This window comes from Pelobates fuscus, chromosome 10 (genome assembly GCF_036172605.1).
Source record: "Pelobates fuscus isolate aPelFus1 chromosome 10, aPelFus1.pri, whole genome shotgun sequence".
Taxonomy (NCBI): domain Eukaryota; kingdom Metazoa; phylum Chordata; class Amphibia; order Anura; family Pelobatidae; genus Pelobates; species Pelobates fuscus.
Window position 1 is genome coordinate 95,834,789 of NC_086326.1, and position 17,617 is coordinate 95,852,405.

The 17,617-nt window shown below is 37.6% G+C and overlaps 1 protein-coding gene across 2 annotated transcripts in view; it reads left to right on the forward strand.

Moving 5' to 3' along the window:
* POLR3A (RNA polymerase III subunit A) overlaps positions 1–17,617 on the forward strand; it is a 59,512-nt gene that overhangs the window by 27,486 nt on the left and 14,409 nt on the right. Inside the window, exons 21-27 of one of the 2 annotated variants that reach the window (XM_063434197.1) lie at positions 3,255–3,368; positions 6,081–6,116; positions 12,730–12,816; positions 14,201–14,283; positions 14,370–14,540; positions 15,833–15,926; positions 17,368–17,460. In XM_063434197.1, coding sequence (XP_063290267.1) covers positions 3,255–3,368; positions 6,081–6,116; positions 12,730–12,816; positions 14,201–14,283; positions 14,370–14,540; positions 15,833–15,926; positions 17,368–17,460 — 678 coding nt within the window. The remainder of the gene's footprint in view (positions 1–3,254; positions 3,369–6,080; positions 6,117–12,729; positions 12,817–14,200; positions 14,284–14,369; positions 14,541–15,832; positions 15,927–17,367; positions 17,461–17,617) is intronic. The other variant, XM_063434198.1, reaches the window with a different exon arrangement.

The following is a 17,617-nucleotide window of genomic DNA, read 5'->3' on the forward strand; positions in this document are numbered from 1 at the left end:
ACCTCAAAGAGAAATAGAAATAAAAAGATAATAGCGCAATACAGCAAATATAGTTTAAGAAATAGATGATAAGTAACTAAGTACAGTCCACTCACATGAAGTAGAGCTATAACAGAGCTCTACTGTAAAGCGCTTGGACGGTACAATCCCCGTCTTTGGTTTTGTGGTGGTTGCCGCAGATGTTTTCAAGGTGCCAAGTGTATAGTTGGTATAAAAAGAAAAGATGGCAGCAATATGGTGAAGTAAGTCCAAATGGTAAAATAAATAGTAAATAGTAATGTACTTACACTTTCCAGAGCATGTAACCTGCTCTAGTGTAAACAGCTTAGGTGGTATGATCCCCACCAAGGATATACAGGATACCAGGAAATGAAGATTATAAAAAAAAAGTAACTTAAAAGTATACTTTAATATAAACAAACTAAACAATGAAATCTAAAATATAGATAAAAATATAGATATATAATATAGTCCCACTTAACGCGTTTCGCCTAATAGGCTTCTTCAGAAGTGTGGTGTGGAGTTCAAACAGTCCGTTTTTATATCTTCATTGATGAATAGATGATTTCCTGGTGAGATGACTTCCGGGTCTCGGCTTTGTGCTGATACGCATGCGTCAGACCGGAAATGGCGCGACATCCGTGTCGCACCGGAAGTGATGCGTTGTTCAGATTCAGGCCGGGAATGGCCGCGGCGTATCCATAAGGGGAGGGGGGAGCGTGGTATCGTGACGCTCTTGGGACGCACGCATTACCAGGAAGTGGTGTGCGTAGCGTTCCAGACGTCACTCACCTCAAAGTCCAATCTAAAAGAGAGTATGGGCTGTAGTAATATTATGGCGTGGCGGCCATATTGGATAAGGGCAATAGTCCGTGGATATATAAAGAAAACACATAATAACACAATGTTAGATGGTAGTAGTGATACAGGCAATGATTACAAGGGCGGTAAACACTATAATAATGTATATTAACATTGATAAAAATCATAAAAGCAAGAATCATAATTAGAATGTACACAGGGATAAAGGGGCAGCCTCACTAAATGGTGAAAATCTCTAAGATGGATTTAGTGACAATAGCTTATACAGATAAGGCTAGTTATCATACACAATTCACTGGATACAAATATTGGGAATAAGTGCACCCAATTTATAGATATTGGAGCATATTCTGAGAAAGGGTGGACAAATAATAGTGGAGTGAGGAGAAGTATACAAATCAAAACATATGGCTTAAAACCATAGAATAAAAAATAATATTCGTTAAAACTGTGTATTTTATAAAAACGGGTATACTTATAAATATCTGATAAGAAAAAATAAAAAGATAAAAAGTATAAACATAAAAAATATATAGAATATAAAAAATATATAATTAAACTTTATCTTTAAAAACTTTAATTAGGAATATAATTATAAAAAATGAAACAGATCAAAGTCCACATTCAACCCCTTGGGGTGTAGGGTATCTAGTTGGTATACCCATTGCATTTCAGTTTGTCCAATCTTTCTTATAATATCTCCCCCTCTCCAGTGGTTTTTCACTATTTTAATTCCAATAAAAGTAAGGTGTTTAGGGTCATTGTTGTGCATGCAGAAGTGTGCTGGTATTGAGTGGTTTTGTACACCTTTTTCTATATTTCTGCAATTCTGTTTTTTAGTGGTCTGATCGTTCTGCCCACATATTGTCCTCACTCCACTATTATTTGTCCATCCTTTCTCAGAATATGCTCCAATATCTATAAATTGGGTGCACTTATTCCCAATATTTGTATCCAGTGAATTGTGTATGATAACTAGCCTTATCTGTATAAGCTATTGTCACTAAATCCGGCCTGAATCTGAACAACGCATCACTTCCGGTGCGACACGGATGTCGCGCCATTTCCGGTCTGACGCATGCGTATCAGCACAAAGCCGAGACCCGGAAGTCATCTCACCAGGAAATCATCTATTCATCAATGAAGATATAAAAACGGACTGTTTGAACTCCACACCACACTTCTGAAGAAGCCTATTAGGCGAAACGCGTTAAATGGGACTATATTATATATCTATATTTTTATCTATATTTTAGATTTCATTGTTTAGTTTGTTTATATTAAAGTATACTTTTAAGTTACTTTTTTTTATAATCTTCATTTCCTGGTATCCTGTATATCCTTGGTGGGGATCATACCACCTAAGCTGTTTACACTAGAGCAGGTTACATGCTCTGGAAAGTGTAAGTACATTACTATTTACTATTTATTTTACCATTTGGACTTACTTCACCATATTGCTGCTATCTTTTCTTTTTATACCAACTATACACTTGGCACCTTGAAAACATCTGCGGCAACCACCACAAATCCAAAGACGGGGATTGTACCGTCCAAGCGCTTTACAGTAGAGCTCTGTTATAGCTCTACTTCATGTGAGTGGACTGTACTTAGTTACTTATCATCTATTTCTTAAACTATATTTGCTGTATTGCGCTATTATCTTTTTATTTCTATTTCTCTTTGAGGTCACGATTAATTGGAATATCCAAGAACATATGTATGTATGTTTGTATATTTTACTTTTAAAACAATAAGCGCGGTATACGCCCTCTCTTTTTCTGATTGGTTATATTAGCATGACTAACAGTAATGTAGATCCTATTTCACAAAAAGGTAGTCGACCCCTACCTATAGCATCAAAGAAACTCCTTGCATGGACAGAGCAGCGTTAGAATGGCTAAAGTTACTATAAGAGTGGATCGAATGTAATCACTGTTGGTTTTGTGTCATTTTGCAAATATTGTGTCAGAAGTCACATAGTGCCAAACTCTCAAGGCTAAGGCTACAGTGGGTCCTGATCAGTGAGACTAGAGTATGCAATCAGCCAAGGTATGGTGCACGAGAAACATTTGCATCTTCAGGGGTTTTAGTGACCATCATGATGGAAATCCATGAGGCAGATGCAGCAACATTTCAGATGATGGGTTGTACACTTTATTGATTATATAATTAGGCATACTAGCAGAAAAGCAGTAGAAAATCATGCAAATACCCAAGTACAATCGCAGAATAACTATTTCAAATACCTTAAAGCAGCACTGTCACTGTCCAGGGACATGGCAGACTTCGCAAAGACCTTTCGACTGTGACAACTCCACTGGCAATAATATCTTTATGAAATACTCGTTTTTTCAGGGGGGTGGCAACGGTGCCTCTTTAAACTATGTAATATGGAGTAACAGTGCTCTATTTGTCTTCCTTTTCACTAGGCTGTGTACCCCTGTTCAGATGAACCAGCACTTAGTAGAAATGAGCTTGTTCTCACCACGGAGTCCATAATGAAGAAGTCAGAGTTCCTCTGCTGTCAGGATGCCTACCTTCAGGTAATCTATCCTTTTGACCTATTTGTAAGCATTTTTCATCTTTTCTCATTTGCTTTCATATTGCATAATGCACACTTTTTTTTTTTTTGATTCATCATGAGGTCAGCATTTGGGACTTGTGCTGTTAGATGTTCCTAATTGCATTATTGTTAATCTTTTAAGGACCTGCTCAAGATTACTGAGCAGCATGGGCACTTTTGTTTCCCTGGACATTCTAAAACAAAAACTTTTCATGATGGTGTACCCCTTTTGGTGGCTGGCAGTATGGGAGTTGTCATTCTGCAACATTTGTGTATTTATGTTTTATACATCCCTGTTTAGGCTACTTATAAGTAGGTTAGTCATTTTAATGTTTTCTTGTACGTAGTTCTTAATAACTCATTGAGGTTAATGCTGTATAGCCATCCAATGCTTATATGATGCTGTACTTCCTAATGTTATGAATATGGGTTGACTGGGTTTTGGACTAATAACCAAGAGAATGACTATATTTACTGCAAAATGTACACTTTATTTTCTCTACTTTTTTTTTTTTTTTTTTTTTTTAACTCTTTTTTTTCTACCTTGACCGTCAAAGCCCTATGTGAAGTCATCACATTTGTTACAATTTTCAAATGTATTGCAAAATGGGTTAGAATCCTTGACACGGTTCTTTTTTTTTTTTTTTTTAATGCTTCCGTTGAAAATCCCTATGCATATTTAAACAAATGGAGGTCATTTAACGTTGGCAGGCGGGCATTCCTTCCAATGGCCATTGGAGTAACTAAATGACCTCCATTTATTTAAACATGCATAGGGATTCAGGAGAGAGCGCAGGTCATTTTTTCTTTGTTTTTTACTGTCTATTGGGGCTGTTGTACACTGTGGTCGTTGCTGCCGCCCAGGAGTGATGGGAGTGAGCGCAGATCTATATCCTATATCAGTCCTGCATTACAATGTTTAATGTTTCTTCATGTTTCGTATCACTGTGATAGGCTTTCACAGTGATTGAATGCTTCCACTCATGCTACAGGGCAGTAAGCAATCTTTCTACCTGATGCATGCCCGGATTCAACATGTATTGAGTTATTGCTTGCTTAGTGAAGCCAGTTCAGTAATAACCACCAATTTGACTCCCTAGCACTGTGATCATTGTTGAAGCCCACCACAGGCATGATATTGCCTTAAGTGACATTTAGAGAATCAGGTTTTTAATTGTTTAGTTCGTACAAGACATTATTTAGGGGAAATTGGCTGGTCGGTTTTCATAACGTCATAAGTTATAAAGAAAGTCCGTTTAGGAAGTTACATTTTTCCTGACATTGCAGGAAACTTAAGACTGGTTAAAAGGAAAGCCATTCATCCTGGCTGCATAAAAGTACCCTCTTTTCGCAGTAGAACATTACATTGTATCCAATCATTTTTGGTATTTTACCTGGCTTTGTCTTTGTTTATTTTACTTACCCTTCACCACTTTATGTAGCCCAGACAGAGAGCTTTCAGCTCTGTTGGATATAGTGGAGGCAGCAAGCAGTGCCTGCCTGACACAAGGTAAGTAGTCAGGCAGGTCTAAAAAGATTTGCCTAATTACAATGGGAAGGTTCCTTGGAAAAGGTGTGCTAGGTCAAACACAATTCCAGTACAACTCTTTTGAATGACTGTATTCCACGGACAACAAGCCACGGTCATTTAAATTGTTTCCTTCATTCAAAAGAGTTTGAGTAAAAGGTATGTGTCCATGGAAGGACCTATCCTGGTTCAATATCAAGAAAATGCTGTTTGACCCAAAGTCTCATTCCTCTCAAACATTGACTGAGAAGTAGTCCTAACTTCATCTTGGATGAATCAGTACACTGATTTGACTCAAATTTCCACTGTCTGGGATTAAAGAGATATTTTTCGATCTAACTAGATTGTATGGCTTAATTTAGAACGTCTGGAAAAAATTTTTTACGGCCGTCGCATTCTTCAGAACTGTTCTTAAAAAGATGGGTGTGTTTAGCCTATTAATACCAATGAAAACCATTGTATCACACATTTTTGTTTTCAATGTCCAAACCTTTTTAGCCTCACCTTAGCAGATCAGAGGTTTAACACAAACTGAACAACCTGCTTGATTTACTTCCCCTATTCTCTGTGTGTAATACAATACAATGCAAGATGGGATTGTGGAAACACAATTCATTACCTCTATAAGTAGCATAGTAGAAGAAACCGGCTTGATGGCCCATGGATTTTCCACTCGCAAGCTTGGTAGAATGTCATTTATGATATTTATGGCTGCAGTGCATGACTGTGTAAGCTGCTAAACTGTGAGGAATGACTGTCTAAGAATGCACCAATATTATGTTTTATCAGCCTTTTTGTACATGAATTGTGGTCACTCTACTCTTTATACTATGCGAAAACAAGGCAATGCGTCCCTTGTTGACAAATTGCCAGCATTCTGCAGTGGGTTAACAGTTACGTTTTTAAATGTACACAAGTGATTTTGCAAGCATCTCAACAGTGAGGATTTAAAGGATTTGTTATATCATTATTTCATGTCCAGAAGGGTCAACAGTACTGATCTCCTAGGCAGGTGAATAAAATAAAATAAAAAAATAGCTGCAAATCTTCACAATGTTCTGAAATGTGTAAACTAGCACTGAATATTTATCACTTTTGTTTAAACATTACACTTTTTTTGTGTTTGTTCTATTTTGTCTTTCTCACCATTTCCCACGTTGTAAGTCGTTCACTGATACAGGGTACAGAAGATACTACGAGGTAACGGCAGCATGAGACTGAGACTTGCGTACTTACACTTTGCTTACATCTGTGCGCGGCTTCAGACTTTAAAGTACATTCCGAAATTAAACTGCAAGCTTTTAAGGCCTTGGAGGTTTGTGGGATTTGTGGTTTAATAGCTCAGGAGCCACAACTGGGCAGCAATTAATCAACCCCTTACATGTTTGAGGCTACAAAAATGGCGTTCACCATCTCCACATCTTAATGCATGCCAGCACATTCACGCCAACAGCAGCTAATGTTTGACGTTGTCCGACTTGTTATTATATTTAATGGCTTTATACACTGCTTTAATAATGCGTTGTGATACTATGAATCCACCTACGCATTCTCTATATTTTATGAGCAACCACTGAGTCAGTCATGAGTGTTTTCTGTTGATGTGGCAACTGAATATTCACTTTGGCACCAAGATTGTGTTATATTTACATTTTGTGTTACTTATCCAAATTACAGATATTGAGAGCATGTCAAATGGTTTTAAATTTATTTTTTGTAATTATGTGTAGGTGCTTTATTGAAAGCGCAATGTGTTTTGCCGTATGTCCCCTAACAAGAAATGCATCTACAGATTTGTAATTCACATGAATATATGAACTGGCACTCCCACATGTCATATCAACAAATGAACAAAAGAGTTTTCTTAAAAATGAAATTATCTGGTTAACAAGCATAACAATGCAGATGAGTTTAGAAATCCGTACTGATGTTAGTACATTGGATGAGTTTTACCTGTAAGATGTATGTAGTCACGATTTGTTTGCTCGTTGTATAATTTGTATGTTTTATGTAAATGCACACTATAGAGCACATTAACCCCTTAAGGACCAAACTTCTGGAATAAAAGGGAATCATGATCTGTCAGACATGTCATGTGTCCTTAAGGGGTTAAATGGACACTATAGGCACCAAAACAACTTTGGCTTAATGAAGCAGCTTTCTGTATAGATCATGCCCCCCAAGTTTCACTGCTCAATTCACTGCCATTTAGGAGTTAATTAACTTTTGTTTCTGTTTGTGAAGCCTAGGCAAACCTCGCTGCATGTAACTTACACAGCCTGCACGTAAACAAAAGGTTTATTTTCAATCAGATATAAATTACTTTAAAAGTTTTTATTCCCTGCTCTGTAAGTTTAACTTGTATCACATACAGGAGGCTCCTGCAGGGTCTTGCAAGCTATTAACAGTGCAGTAGATAGGAAATTCTTAATTAAACTGTAAAAATTAGATTACTCTCTTTACAGGAAGTGTTTAGGAAGGCTGTGCAAGTCACACGCAGGGAGGTGTGACTATGGCTGTATAAACAAAGTGATTTAACTCCTAAATAACAGATAATTGATCAGTGAGACTGCAGGGGCATGATCTATACACCAAAACTGCTTCATTATAAAGTTGTTTTGGTGACTACTGTCCTTTTTAATGTTTGTTTTGGTTTATTGCTATATTCACACTATAGAAGATATTCTCTAATGGAAGAAACCCACACTGACAGACAACTTTTAGCAGCTTAATTTTTATTCTGCTTGATAATGCAATAACTGAAGTCTAATGATGGCAGAATAGAAACATAGAAACATAGACTATATAAACGCCTTTATATCTTATATCAAACAGTCGAATTGGAGTAATTTGTCTTCTTTCTGAAGATTTATCAATACATTACATACCCTTCAGACTTAAATCCAGCAGCTGAAATGACTTTGAAAGTTACTGAAAAGTTTTGTAACCAATAAACCAATACTCCAAGAGAGTGCATGCGCAGAAACATAGAATGTGACGGCAGATAAGAACCATTCGGCCCATCTAGTCTGTCCAATTTTTAAAATACTTTCATTAGTCCCTGGCCTTATCTTATAGTTAAGATAGCCTTATGTCTATCCCACACATGCTTAAACTCCTTTACTGTGTTAACCTCTACCACTTCAGATGGAAGGCTATTCCATGCATCCACTACCCTCTCAGTAAAGTAATACTTCTGGATATTATTTTTAAACCTTTGCCCCTCCAATTTAAGACTGTCCTCTTGTTGTGGTAGTTTTTCTTCTTTTAAATATAGTCTCCTTTACTGTGTTGATTCCCTTTATGTATTTAAATGTTTCTATCATATCTCCCTGTCTCGTCTTTCCTCTAAGCTATACATGTTAAAATCCTTTAACCCTTCCTTGTAAGTTTTAACCTACAATCCATGAACCAATTTAGTAGCCCTTCTCTGAACTCTCTCTAAGTATCAATATCCTTCTGGAGATACGGTCTCCAGTACTGAGTACAATACTCCAAGTGAGGTCTCACCAGTGTTCCCTCTTTCTACTGCTAATACCTCTCCCTATACAACCAAGCATTCTGCTAGCATTTCCTGCTACTCTATTACATTGTCTGCCTACCTTTAAGTCATGAGAAAAATTCACCCCTAAATCCCTTTCCTCAGATGTTGAGGTTAGGACTCTATCAAATATTCTGTACTCTGCCCTTGGGTTTTTACGTCCAAGATGCATTATCTTGCACTTATCCACATTAAATGTCAGTTGCCACAACTCTGACCCTTTTTCTAGTTTACCTATAATCATTTGGCTTTTGGCTTATCCCTCCTGGAACATCAACTCTGTTACATATCTTAGTATCGTCAGCAAAAAGACATACCTTACCATCAAGGCCTTCTGCAATATCACTAATAAAAAATATTAAAGAGAATGGGTCCAAGAACAAATACCTGAGGTACCCCACTGGTGAAAAGCCCATGCTTCGAATATACTCCATTGACTACAACCCTCTGTTGCCTGTCACTCAGCCACTGCCTTACCCATTCAACAATATTGGAGTACAAACTTAAAGATTGCAGTTTATTGATAAGCCTTCTATGTGCAACAGTGTCAAAAGCCTTACTGAAATCTAGGTAAGCAATGTCTACTGTACCACCCTGATCTATTATTTTAGTTACCCAATCAAAAAAATCAATAAGATTAGTTTGGCATGATCTCCCTGAAGTAAACCCATGTTGCCTCTGATTTTGAAATCCATGTGTTTTTAGATGTGCAACAATCCTATCCTTTAACATGGTTTCCATTACTTTCCCCAATAGTGTAGTAAGGCTTACAGGCCCATAGTTGCCCGACTCCTCCCTGCTACCTTTCTAGTGAATGGGCACAATATTTGCCAACGTTGCATCTTCTGGGACTACTCCTGTTAACAATGATTGGTTAAATAAATCTGCTAATGGTTTTGCTAGTACACCACTAAGCTCTTTTAATAATTTTGGGTGTATTTCACCAGGTCCCATTAAATTATTTGTCTTTACTTTTGACAGTTGAAATAGAACCTCAGAGGAAAGTAAATGATGAGGTGGGGTGGGAATAACCACTCACGCTGAGGTGTGCGGTCCACACTCCACTAAGGAGAACCTACAAAAAGTTAAAAAATTTAATGTTTGTGGTATTAGCCTTTATTAATGTATATAGCCGAATAAAATAAATTTCGTGTTTGTGGTTAAAATCAGAAGCTGAAATAGAACCTCTTCCTCTGTAAACTCATTTGCCCCTTTTTCCTAACTGAGGCCCCTTTCTTTCATTTTCATCTGAAAATACTGAACAAAAATATTCATTGAGGCAGTCAGCTAGACCTTTATCCTCTTCTACATACCTTACTTTTTTTGTTTTTAATCTAACTAATCCATGTTTTACTTTCCTTTTCTCATTTATGTATCTAAAAAATGTTTTGTCCCCTTTTGGTCCCCTGTGCTATTTTCTCTTCTGTGTGTGGTTTGGAAGCTCTTATAACTTGCTTAGCCTCTTTCTGCCTAATCTCATAGATCATTCTGTCTTCCTCACTCTGATAATTACTAAATGCTAACTTTTTTTTTTTTTTTTTTACTATTTTGGCCACATCTGCGGAGTACCACAGTGGTTTCTTGAATTTTTTGCTTTTACTGACAAGCCTTATGCAATTTTCTGTTGCCTTCAGTAGTGCAACTTTTAAATAATCCCATTTCTCATGGACACTTAAATTGCTCCAGTCTGATAATGACTCCTTTACACATATTCTAATTTTAGAAAAGTCTCCCTGTAGGGAGTTTAGATTATGTGTGCTCCTGGCACAAGCAGCTATTTTGGCTTTCCAATTCACATCAGGAAGATTAAAGTCACCCACGATGATAACTTCCCCCTTCATTGTCATTTTAGCTATTTCCTCAACTAGTAAAATATCTAACTCTTCTATTTGTCCCGGGGGCCTATAAATCACACCTACACGAATTACTGTGTGATTACCAAATTCTAATGTTACCCAAATGGACTCTATGTTCGCCTCACTAACTTTTATTAGGCTAGATTTTATGCTATCCTTAACACATACAGGGCCACCCCTCCCCCTTTCTTGCCTTCCCTGTCTTTTCTATATAAAGAGTACCCTGGTATTGCTATGTCCCAGTCATTTTTCTCATTATACCATGTCTCAGTAACAGCGACTAAATCTACACCATCAGTTGCCATTATAGCCACAAGTTCATGGATCTTTTTCCCTAAACTACAAGCATTTGTAGACATGACTCTAAGCTTATCATTTTCAACACACTTGCTACAGGCACCTTCTGTCCTTGTTTTGGGGGGCAATTGGTTTGATGTTTTATCATCCTTTTGCCCCCTCCCCACTCCTAGTTTAAATACATCCTAGCAAAACCTCTGAACTGCTCACTGAGAACATTTGTTCCCTTTTAAGAAAGAAGCAAACCTTTTTATTGTACAGTGTATTTCCATTCCAAACAGAGCTACCATGAGCAATAAAGCCAAATCCTTGCTCCCGACACCATTCACCAGAATTAACATTCTTAGAGAATTTGGAGCAAAATTAAAGTTTGGTGGTGTAGTAGCCTTGACTTACCACCTCCTTAATGTGCAACCTGAACTTATCCAAGTATAATCCACTGGGTCTCACAGTGTGTATAGCTGGCTGATGCTGGGTAAGTGCCTTCAGGTAGGCAGTTTTTGCAAGAACAATACATTATCTGACAGACTGGAGTCGGTTACAGGCTAGGTATGAAAGAAAAGCAGTATCCCAAACAAAAGAAAACCTTACTGCTTGTAGTATATACAGGAATATTCTGGATCAACCACAGGATCAATCGCAGTGAGCTGTCAGATGTTTCTAATGATTCCCTATCAAGGCAGTGAACAGGTTTATCAGCATAATATACACATTAATCTGAAAACATGCTATGCATTGGTAGGTCTTTTATTAAATATGCTAAGGCAAGCACCCAAACAACTTTAGCTTAAGTTGTTTTTGTGTATAGATCACGTCCCTGCAGTCTCACTGCTCAATTATCTGCCATTTAGGAGTTGTATTTATTGCTTTTGTTTCTGTCCATGCAGGCCTGGTCACACCTCCTCAAGGTTTGACAAAGGCCCATTTGAGAGTGGAAACGTTGTTGTGCATTTTTCCCCAAATAAAGTCTGCCTACCTGAGGAAACTACTGGATGTGCCTGGGCTTCTTTTGAACTTAAAGTGTCCCTTTAAATATACTTTGCAATACAGGAAGTTTAACAATTAGATCTCTTTACAGAAAGCGAGTAGAGAGGCTGTATGAGTCACAAAGTGATTTAACTCCTAAATGGGAAAGCATTGAGCAGTGAGACTGCAGAGGCATGTCACCAAAACCACTTCATTAAAAGTTATTTTCGTTCTGTGTCCCTTAAAAACTCACTGTATGAAGGATAATATTTAAAACAAAAAGTTGGAGTTATGTTTATCAAAATAAAGTGTGTTTTTATACAGGGTTTGGATATGACTGCATATGTGTGTACTGGGTGTTGGCAGCGAATGAGATGCAATCAGAGAGCGTGCAGTGAAGTTGTAGCTAAGTAACCGTAGTAATTAGTTGCCTAGGCTGTTTTATTTAATTACTAATTAGCTTTTAGGTTATCATTTCCTTGAGTAACTAAGATGAAAGCTGTTGACGTGGAAGATCTTTTACCTAAAAAAAAAAAAAAGCTATATCCCCCCCCCATACTGAATCTTGTCAGTTTTAAGAATGGATAAGAAAGTGATTAACTTCACTCAAACCACTGCGACCAGAACATGTTTCTGCTTGTTTACCATTAACTGATCTCCTGTGAGAACACCAGGCTCTCAGCATTCTCTGTGTGCTAAACAGATATTGCCTCGAGGCACCATCTTTCTATAGCGTCAACATATATTTATAGATGTCTATGCTACGCTTTAAACCGGCTGCATGTTTGCTTTCTAATGCTTTTTTTTGTTTGTTTGTTTGTTTTGTTTTTAACTAAACATGCTTTTGCAAGCTATACAGATGCAATCACAATTTCTTTCTGGACCTTGTACATTTGACTAATAAAAAATTATTATGGCAGAAATTTTTATTTAATTTTTTTTTTCTGTGACGAGTAGGTAATTCTGATCCATAGGGGGGGAAAAAATCCACAGGTACAAAAACTTAGACTTTTAATACACGTAATGCCATAATGGGTAAAATGTAAGCGTACATAAAGAGAAAGCATATTGCTTATTCTGTGTATGAGATTCTTGACAGTGGGCTAGTTCAGGATGGTTTAATTCCGATCTCCTCTTCTCCGTTCTCCTCCAGGAAATTAGGAAATTTGTGAAGGGAGTTTCCGAACAAATTAAGAAGACCCGTGATAAATACGGTATCAATGATAACGGCACCACAGAGGTACGTGCAAGAGGGGGCCCCACCATAGAGGCCAGGCTCTCTGACTGTAACATTTCCTTCTGCTATTACTATATCAGTGGCACAGCATTTAATATTCACAGTTCAATACTTAACCAGGAATTGACAGTCTTCACAGCTGGCAGGGAGGTGAATACGCTTAATTCACTCGGTGGATATGCTGCCAAGTATTTGAGGTCACTTTCTGAGGGCAAATACGCTGCATGACTTCACTTAGTCTTTCTCATCTGACAGAGAAAACTGGATGTGACATTAGATGTGTTTATTGTCGGACTGGTAAATTTAGTTATTCGGAATATGTGGGTTCATTGTAAAAGCTGTAATCGTCCAGATTCTCTCCTTACATAAGACAAGTTATTTTCGAAAAGCTTTAACGCAGACCTAAAGGCGTTAAGTGACATTTGTTCTTTCCTTAAACTTAAGAAAAATGAGAAGTGACTCTGAAACACATTGTTGATGAAATTAGCGGTAGCTGAGGGGCAGAAAGCCAGTCAAAACTGGAAGGTATCTCCTTTCAAAACTGCATTGCAAACTGATATTTAATATGTGCAATGTGGGGATAATCTAGATCAGATGCATTGCACTGTTTTGGTACATACATACGGTAGTTTATGATATTTTATGTATATTTTGCAGAAATTGGCAATTTCATCAGAAAATGTTTATAAATATGATCGGTTAAATATAGTTGTTTAGTTTGCAGAATTATAAGTAAGGGCATTTAAAGGGAAATCCTTGCTCACCTCCCCCCCTGCCCCCCTTCCTCAGCGCAGAAACCCTTAATTCATTTAATTTCTCTCCGCTCCCGCGACTTTGTGAGTACCTTGATAGCATTAGAACAATCAATGCTTTCCTATGGGGTTTTAGCAGACGCTGGATGTCATTGTGCATAGCGTGAGGATGTCCAATGTCAGTTAGGCAACCAAAATTAGTCTAGTGACCTGTTAGACAGCCACTAGAGGTGGAGTTAACGCTGCAATGTAATTATTGCAGTTTCTCAATAACTGCAATAATTACAAGGGCAGGGTTAAACTGACCGGGAGAGTGCACCCAGGTCACTTCAATTAGCTGAAATAGTCTGAGTGCCCTATTGTCCCTTTAAATATAAAGTTCGAAAGAGCACTCTTAGACTGATTCAGCTTTTATTTGTTTAATCATCTCTTCTATAGATTGTTTGTATTTGTTTTATTTTTGTAATATTGAATAAAGAGGTTGATGTTTTTTGGGGTTTTTTTTTTTTTTTTAAATACCTACCACCAATCTCTTCAATAACCATGCCAAACACGTTCATTATTCTTTTGGTTTGAATACCCATTCACTGTGTTTTAATATGAGTGTGTGATCTCTTTTTATAATTTTGGTTTAGCCACGAGTCTTGTACCAGCTGGATCGAATCACCCCTACACAGCTTGAAAAGTTTTTGGAGACTTGTCGAGATAAGTACATGAGGTAAGCACATTTGCTTCTCTCGAACCATCATTGTAGATTGAAGAAGTCTTGAAAACACGCAAATCAACCCTCTTCTGTGTCCTCAGAGCACAGATGGAGCCGGGCTCAGCAGTGGGTGCCCTATGCGCACAAAGTATTGGAGAGCCAGGCACACAGATGACTCTAAAAACTTTTCACTTTGCTGGAGTTGCTTCCATGAACATCACCTTAGGAGTTCCTCGCATTAAGGAGATCATAAATGCTTCAAAGAATATCAGGTGTGTTCTTATACATTTCTTTGAATGAATTGTGGTAAACTTATTTTTAACTAGATTGTTGATGTTTTGGTATCTTTGTCTGTTGGCCATAAAGTTAGTGAAGTGGTTTCCTGTGTCAAAGAAACTCAAAGGGGCTGAGATTTGTTATAGAATGAGGTGCATCGTTATTGTCGAAGAAAGATCTATCTTCTCTGACTGTAACACCTGAGAAATGCATACATATACATAGAAATATACCGCTACTTGATATGGCTGCTTCATATATTTGAATAAATCATAAAACCACACTCTTCTTACTGTAATTCATTAAAAAAAATTCCGCCAGTGAGCCTAAAATTATATTTTTGAACTTTTCTTACAGAATATTTCTCCTCCCGTCAAGTGTAACTGTCATTGGAAGTTTTTTGTTTTTTCTTCTTTGTTTTTTGTTTTTTTTCACTTCACAATAGATTTAATTCACATAATACAACACTTTATCAGAGTCAGAATAGGAAACAAATATCCATGCATGAAACTTGCAATGTGAGCGATTTTCTTTTGAGATAAACCTAAAGCAGACAACCATGCATGGCATTTGCATATATAACAGGGAGGTCAGAATATAGACTTGTTAAAATGTGAGAAATGCTTCTACTATTGTGGATAGAGTGTCGAGTTGAACAGCAATTCAAGAGAATAAACTAATAAGGATCAGGGGTCCACCTTTGAAAAATGCAACAAAATTAAGCGAAAGAAAAACCACACCACCCTTGCTAGGCGCTAGCCAGGGATATCTCCTCATTAGATTCCAAATCTGCAGGAGGGCAGCTGCCCCCTTGGTAGGTAGTCCCACATTATTTGAGACTTGTAGCTTTGTTTGACCTGCTGTGGCACTGTGTGTAGATTCCACGAGGCCTCCCAAAAACAGATACTGTATACAGATGCCAGAGCCATCATGCTGATAACAGGCACATGTTTTATGCTGAATGCCGCTTTGTGATGGCAGTATGTCAAGTTATGTATGACCATGTCATAGCATTGCATGTACCTGTAACTGCTTTACTACTATAGGTTACCTCTCGATTTATGTATGTGTAAAATAGATATGAGACCAGCCATAATGTGATAAAGACCCCTGCAAGGGCTCAAGACATTGCCTCTACTATGTGTTTTACCCAATAGACATGGAGTTTTTAAATTTTGAAGAAGAGGGAGCTGGATTTTTAGTTTATTTTTTTACTCAAAATTGTAGTCTGTAGTCAGGTCATCCATACCTGGTCTGCTAATATATAACACCCAGTATTTCACTGCAGCACGCCAATCATTACAGCCCACCTGGATGTTGATGACGATTCTGACTTTGCCCGTCTTGTGAAAGGCCGCATCGAGAAGACATTGTTGGGGGAGGTAGGCAGACAAAATAAGCTCTCTGGCTAAATTCTGTTAGTATTTACTTCTTCCCCTGTTTTTGACTGTTTTGCTATACACTATTGCAATAAACGTCCTAGTACACTGACATGGAAAAATAAATTATGTGAAGGAGTGAAAAGTTCAGAGTTAATACAATTGATATTATCATCCTATATTGTCGTATGTATAGCCTTCATGAATCCTGCTTTCTAGCTCTTGGTCCAAACTGCTCATATCCCTAGGATGACCATATCCCTACGATGACCATTTACATATTCCTGCCTAGTTTTATTTAGACCGTGTTTTACCGGGATAAGTACATGGAGATGTCTCTTGGTTTTAAGTACGTTCTGGAATTCACAAGCAATACAACATTATTATTCAAAGTTATAAAACACAGATAGCCGTGAGCAGTTTTTACATGATTTAGTTGATTGGAGATAGTGAGCGAGCAGTGGGAAATCTACAATCTCTGAGTTAGGGCTGTCCGTGTGTGAAGAAAGTACTTCTATTTATCCATGGCCTGAGACTGGACAATATACATTCTTTTGAGGTTTATTTGTGTGATTTATACAAGCCACTATTTAAATTGAGAGTGGTGCCAGGTTAATCCTGGCACCACAGTCACTCCAGCACTCTGTAGTGTTTATGGTGCTAGGGGTGCTTCTTTAAAATAAAGACCTGCACTTTGTTCTTCCTTTTTACAAAACATTGGATAAACTAAGAACTGTCTATGAGGTTTTTGTTTTTGTTTTCTGAAAAGTTAATATTTATGATGGTAGCTTAGGCCATCTCACTTCTGTCATATACTTTTTGCTTGAGAGTGCAGTAAGTTAAATCTTATGAGGAAATGCAACAGTCCGAAACCTCTTCTAATTGTATCTAAGGCCGTCAGAAAAGCCTGCAGTTGTAACTCTCCTCTTGGTGTCCCAATGTAGCTCGTCAATATTCTGGGCAAAGATTGTTGGCTCCTTCTATTAAAACTGTTTTTTTCAGGGTAGATTTTATAGGTTCCTGGAGACAGAGGCTGTTTGGCATGAATTCCATTTGTATAGTTAGGCACATCATTGCCAATCTTCCTACACAACAGCTGATTGAACACGATAGACGCAGTAGATCTACAGATGGAAAAATCTCATTGCAAGTACCTTATCAGAATCCTACATTTACCTTTAATGGACACGTCTAGTATTGGCTTAGCTCCTTACTACTGGAAGACAGGTCAAATAAATGCAGCGATCCAATGAAAGCAGAGTTCTTCTGTACAGAATGAATGTGAAAAATGCTTGATGAAAAGCATCTAAAGTAAATGAATTCAAGCTCTGCGTTAAAATAAAATGCGTATTAAGGAATTCACTGCTTATTACTCAGGGGTACTCAGTGTTTTCTTTTTGGGGCTTTTGGGAGTTTATGACAGTCATTTTTTTTATTTTCACAGATATCAGAATACATCGAAGAAGTATTTCTTCCTGATGACTGCTTTCTGCTGGTGAAGCTTTCTCTAGAACGCATAAGGTTGTTGAGGCTGGAGGTAAGGGATTCGGAGACTTTAAAACTGAGATTAATAGCCTTTGTTACCCTGCACCTAAATGGACAATACAGTTCCCTAAAGTTCTTTAGCTTGTTGAACTGCTTTAGGGGTTAAAGGGACACTCCAAACAACTAAAGCACTTTAACTGGACGACGTG